Source organism: Typopeltis vanoorti, chromosome 19 (genome assembly GCF_054136105.1).
Source record: "Typopeltis vanoorti isolate ZY-2024b chromosome 19, IOZ_Tvanoo_1.0, whole genome shotgun sequence".
NCBI classification, from domain to species: Eukaryota; Metazoa; Arthropoda; class Arachnida; order Uropygi; family Thelyphonidae; genus Typopeltis; species Typopeltis vanoorti.
This window is the reverse complement of record NC_143567.1, coordinates 50,798,074-50,804,407: the sequence shown is the minus strand read 5'-3', so window position 1 is coordinate 50,804,407 and position 6,334 is coordinate 50,798,074. Positions and strand designations below refer to the sequence as shown.

The 6,334-nt window shown below is 36.6% G+C and overlaps 1 protein-coding gene across 1 annotated transcript; it reads right to left on the bottom strand.

Moving 5' to 3' along the window:
• Nucleotides 1-2,988: 2,988 nt before the first annotated feature.
• LOC150096077 (ubiquinol-cytochrome-c reductase complex assembly factor 2) lies at nucleotides 2,989-3,587 on the bottom strand. The gene has a single exon (XM_090409459.1). It carries the CDS (start codon nucleotides 3,564-3,566, stop codon nucleotides 3,207-3,209), a length of 360 nt encoding a protein of 119 aa, XP_090265585.1. The 5' UTR covers nucleotides 3,567-3,587; the 3' UTR covers nucleotides 2,989-3,206.
• Between the last annotated feature and the right edge of the window lie 2,747 nt (nucleotides 3,588-6,334).

The following is a 6,334-nucleotide window of genomic DNA, read 5'->3' as shown; positions in this document are numbered from 1 at the left end:
TCCAGATTCCTTATCTCTACTTGTTAATGTGTTCTTCAATAGCCAAGTAATCTTATGGGCTACTTTAGCAATATGTCCATTAAACTAACTCTCTAGCTTCATCTATTTCCTGGAGTACAGTGCCATCAATGTGATACACGGCTTGTAATCTATTTATCCCAAAATACATAACTTTACATTTCTCCACATTAAACTGACACCCATTAACTGTTAATTTTTAACCATTAACTTTTGCACATACTGATAGTCTATTTAAATCATCTGCATGCTCCCCATGCTGCCTTGATTAACTATCCCTAATTTCGCATCATCAGCAAACAACTGAATATCTCCTTTCAGTTATTTCCTATATCATTTATGTACAAATTAAATAGCAATAGTCCCAGCACTGAATCTTGTGGTACCACTAGTCACCTGTTTTTGCTGATTCTTCCCCTCCATATACTATGTCTGATATTTGTCCAGAAGCCATCCTCTTATTCACTTAACCAGTGTCATATCCATCCCCATTTGTTCAAATTTGCATAACAGTGTTCCATCTGGAATTCTTTAAAATGCTTTTGCAAAATCATCGTGTAGCCATTTCCTTTATCCAACTCAGCAGTTACGCTATTGTAAAAAGGTAGTAAATTACTAAGGCCTGACTGACTGTTCACAAAACCATGTTGACCCTCATACAGTATCATATTTTTATCTAACCATTCTTGAATTCTCTTTTTTATCAATTTTTCTAGTACTTTTACCACCAAGCCTGAGTTACTGATTGATATATAATTTGCTAATGTAGTCTTAGAATGTCCCTTATGCAAAGGAATAATTTTGCCTTCTTTCCACTCTCTTGGAACTCTACCAGGGCTGAGACTTAAATTAACTATGGTGACTCCTCAAGAGAAAGATTAACTGAATAGGTTTTAATTAATGCACATTCTCAGGAGATACTGATATTAATATTTTACATTATATTAAGAAATCTGGTTAGTCCAAAAATATAAAAGATAAATTCTTTGTTTCGCTGCTGTATTAAATGCTTTTTAATGCTATATTAAAAGTGCTTCTGAAATATAGCTGGAATGTACTACAGCACAGTTTTAAGCAAAATATCCATAATTTATCCAATTACAACATACAGACATTTGATGGAGTGGATATCACTTCCACCCTCCAACCAGCAAGTCATGGATTTGAATCCCACTATGGATTTGGAGAGGTCTCAGACAGTCATCAACCAGCATGAGACCACTGTCCTGCTTAAAAGATACCTAAGGCAGCTTATAAAGTTTCAGCTTGGTTTCAAAGAGCAGGGATTCTGGATTATCTAACTTTTAGTCCACCCAGTGAAGTATGATACATTTACAAACTTTTAAAATCTCCTCTATTGGTCTACTGATTTCACCAACTTTGTTCAAAATAGCTATTGTATTCTAGTATTTAGAAATAAAGGGAGACTCCATCTGCAGTACTAGCATATTACAGGTTTTTACCTTTTAAGTTGTTAACTTACAATTATTATCTTAAATTATTTTATATTTGATGTTAAGAAGAGTTGGCAACTTATCCTAAATAAGTTGCCAACAACCACATGCTTGAAACGATAAATCAAAGAAAGCATCATCATTGCAAAGACATTTGGCAGAATACCATATGGAAAACTTTTACAAAAGTTGGAGCAAATAGGAATAGATATGAAGCTGGTAGCATGAATAAGAGAAGGGAGGGGCTGACAAGCGACCAGAGGAGTAAATGGTGGAGTGAAATCTAAGAGAATGAGAGTGACTAGAAGAATACTACCTCAGGGTTCTATACTAAGGCCACTACTCTTTAATCAGTATATCAATGATATAGCGAAAGATTTAAGGATGGGGAGGGGGGTATTCAGAAATTCAGTTGTTTGCTGATGATACAAAGCTAGGGAGGATAACAGTTGATAAAGGTGGTTTATATATCTTGCAGGATGATTTCAATAAATCAGCATCATAAGTGAAAGATAATAACTGGCATTTTCATGTTGCAAAATGAAAGGTTACGCTGGTTTAAAGGGTTACATACTGCATATCACCCTGATGGTACTGGATTGCAGGAGATTAATGAAGTTGGGACATAATGGTAGACAGGGAGTAAAAGTTCAGAAGGTATATTGCAAAAGTTGAAAAACTCTGACAAGATAGGGAGGTTATTGTCTCTCTTTATAAGACATGATTCAGCCACATCCAAATTACTGTGCACAGCACAGATTTGGGTACCTGGTTTTCTTAGGAATCACGAAGTGGTTGAGCAGATTCAGAGATGAGTGACCAAGCTGTTGACAGATCTGTGGAATATTCCCCATGAGAATAGGTCGAAAGTGCATGGATAACAAAGTTTGGTTGATAGACTAAACTCAGTTTTTATAAAATCGACAAAGAGGAAATTTTTCAATACGTGAAAAATAATGAAGGAACTAAAGATTATCCATGGAAGTTGTGTAAGAATGTGGTCAGCAAAGGTGTGCGGACTAGATTTTTTGCATGAGTGGAATATACTTTGTCAAAATTAGTTGAGTGACTGACTGTAAATGAGTTTTAGGAGAGAGACACGAGTTCTGTGAATATGTTAGTTGGATCTTCCATAATGAGTCTCCAGTCTCCACAGAAATAACATAGAATTATATGGGCAACTCCATGGAGTTCTTACTAATTGAGGGAGGCCCTAAACATAGGGTCATGCTCTATTTATGTATATATGAGTTTATCAGCATTCTTACTGCAACAAACTGATTCTTTTAACCTCCCCTTTATGTAAATATGCCATTTAGCAACAAATGTGTACCAAATGATTGACACATGCAAATGAATATATATATATATATATATATATATATATATATATATATATATATATATGTGTGTGTGTGTGTGTGTGTGTGTGTTCTATATGTAGCTCCTATTTTTAAAGCCTATTTCTTCTTTTATAAAATATTTTTACTAATGCAATATCTCTATAAAAACTAAGTATGCTTATTAACAGTCAAATTACTTTTGTCGGTATTCCCTAAATGCATTTTTTCCCTCAAGATAAAATAGTGCATACAGCCAAATGCCGTTTCCTAAATTTTAATTACTTCTCTTTGGAGAAAGGAGACACTTCTCACTGTTGCAACAGCAAATGCTTCTAAAATATCATTAATGGCACTACCTACAAGTATTAACACCACTGACACCTCACAAGTTCTACTTCCGAGATAAAATATTAAGATTAAATTTCACTCGCAACCCACCACTATGTTCTTCAGCTTTCCAGAAATCAAGTGACCAAGTGGACACAGCACCTTGACATTCATCGAGCGTCATACCAGAAGCAGTAGATAGTACTTTTCGAGGGTAACTCTTTGCATATGTATTGTTCAGTATATTCTGAAGACTGCGATAAAATCTCTCGCACTCAGCAGGATCATTAATTTGAGTATGTTCGCCCAAATGAAATCTTTTGCCAACCTCTTGACGAATATGTACACCTAAATCTCTACCTGGCTTTGTACTATCAATTCCCCATTGAGAACAGAGCTTTAGGAACTGTCGATAATTTCCCATAATAAACGCTCAAAAACTAATACTTATCACTAGAGCGAGTATTAACACACAATTGAAAATTCAGTCAAATATATCCCCAAACGCAGATGCAGAAATAACCATATAAATTCATACAATCAACATTTACAATGAAAACGGATTGTTATGCTGAAGCAAGTTTCTTTTAATATTATCATTTCGGGCGCTTTTTTTTTTTTTTTTTTTTTTTTTTTTTTGATCCCTTAGATTTTAAGCAGTAAAGAAATTTTAAAACCTAAACGATAAAAAAAATGTAAACATTATCGTAAGTAGTTTTTTTTTTTTTTGAATTTAAGAAGTTCATCGCCCAAAAACATAAAAAAGTCATTCTTTACTATCATTAACACGTAATACCTCTATAAAATCTGAGAACAGAGCTTTAGGAACAAGTATTCATCAAAGCAGGACATCCTACACCACTCAACCTGCCTACTTACTCCTACTTTATAGTGCTCATTACACTATGCCATCAACTACCCACTAAATACATATTTTTAAATAATAATAATAAAAAAAAACTACAGCAGTAATATCATTCTTATTTATTGATTTAAATTAAAACTTTTACATCCATATTTTACATTTATATTTAAGCGCCTCCGTAGCGCAATTGGAAGAACGACGGTACATTGCGCCCTTCGATTGGAATAGGCCTAAGTTCGATTCTCGTCGCGACGGGAGGAATCTTAATCTGGTCGATTTCAATCGATGGTGAGTTAGCCGATCTCATAGGGGGGTAGCAGGGTTTTTTCTCCCGGAAACTCGGGTTTTTCATCCCGCATACATACAAATCGGCCCTTCAAAACACACGCAATTTACAGACAAAAATTACTAGTGGTGTTGGAGGTGGGCGGTAGATGGCGTTGATTCGTAGTAGAGGTAAGGTGTAGAGATAGTTGAAGATGTCCTCCCGCGATGAGTCTTCGGACTCCTTGGAGGTATCAGGAATAATAATAATAATAATCCTTATCGAGTACCATATAATTAAGGGGGGGAGTAGATATGCAGACCTTAGGGAGGCAGTTGAGCATATGAATGAGTATAACATGCCCGAGCGAATAAGGACAACAAATCAGAATGGGAAAGTTAGTATAAGGAATCAAGGTAGGGATGGGGCTAACGGGGGTTGCAATTCATGTATACTAATGCTAGGAGTATTTGGAACAAGAAGTAAGAATTTTTGGCCTTGGTTGGCACTTCCAGACCACAGGTTATTGGCATTAGTGAATCATGGCTGACTGTAGATCATATAGCTAGTGGGACGGATTGAATGTGATGGGTATAGTGCGTTCAGAAATGACAGGGAGAATAAAATGGGGGAGGAGTATTGTTGATGACAGCTGATGAGCTGTAGCCAAGGAGAATAGAAGTTGAATTGCAGGATAGAGAAAAGAGCACATTTGAGGCCATTTGGTGTGAGATTGTGGCTAGCAGAACAAAATATACAATTGGGTGCTGCATAGACCAGGTGATGGAAAAGATGGTGGAGATAGTATGCACAAGCAAATAGAAGAAATTAGTGGAAGGAGGGTAATTATTATGGGAGATTTCAACTATGGTAGCATTGATTGGAGTGAGGAGAGGACACGCGGGAGGAAGGAATTGGATTTTATGTGGTTATTAAGGGATAACTATCTGCGACAGCATGTAATGGAAAATACTAGGTGCCAGAGACTGCTTGACCTCGTAATTGCATCTGAGGATTTGGCTGTAACTAATATGACCACATTGCCACCAATTGGTGAGAGTGATCATAGGGTCTTGACTTGGGAGGTGGCTAAAGGTGTGGAATTTACAATTAAGACAGGGTACATATGGAATTATCGGGCTGGTAAGTATGACAAGCTTAGGAGTTTGATTGGTTCAGTGCCATGGCATGTACAACTGCAAGGGCTAGAAGTGGATAGTGCATGGGAGGCGGTTAAGAAGTGTTTGCATGAAGTAATGGCTGACTGTATACCTAGAGTCCGAATAATAAATCAAGTAGGGGTTAAATGGATGAATAACACAATTAAGCTTGAGCTGCAAAAAAAGAAACAACTGTGAAGGGAATTTAAGGAGAAAGGTGACCGGCAGGCACATGAACGGTATAAAGCGCAAGCCAGAAGTGTAACGAGTGTGTTAAGAAAAGCAAAAAAGGATTACGAAAGAACATTGATTATGCAGGCTAAAGAGAATCCTAAACAATTTTTTGATATATTGTAAGTAAAAGAAAAAATGTATATGGCAGAATGATTTTAAAGACTGCCGATGGTAGGGAGATAACTGAATCAGTTGATATAGTTGAGTTACTGAGCGAGCACTTTGCAAGAATATATCATCTAGGTGGTGACATTGCAGAAATAAATGAACCAATAGATTATACGGGAACTGTGGTGAGCGAAGTGGAGGTGAGTAGTCTATTGCAAAACCTCAATGTCAATACATCTGTGGGATTGGATGGTATACCAGCTGTTGTCGTACATGAAGTGGCTAAAGAATTGTCAGTACCTTTGACCATTTTGTTTAATTTGAGTCTCGAGTCTGGGTTAGTCCCGAGGGGGTGTAAAGAGGGGGAAAGTAGTTTCCCTCCATAAAGGAAGTTCCAAGACTGCTGTTGTAAATTACCGACCGATTAGCATATCAGGAATCATTGTCAAGGTCTTGGAGAAATTAGTCAAGAAAAGAATACAGGTTTCGATAGATGAAAATATGGGATATTGTATGGGGAACAACATGGTTTTGTGAAGGGTAGATCATGCCTCAGTAAC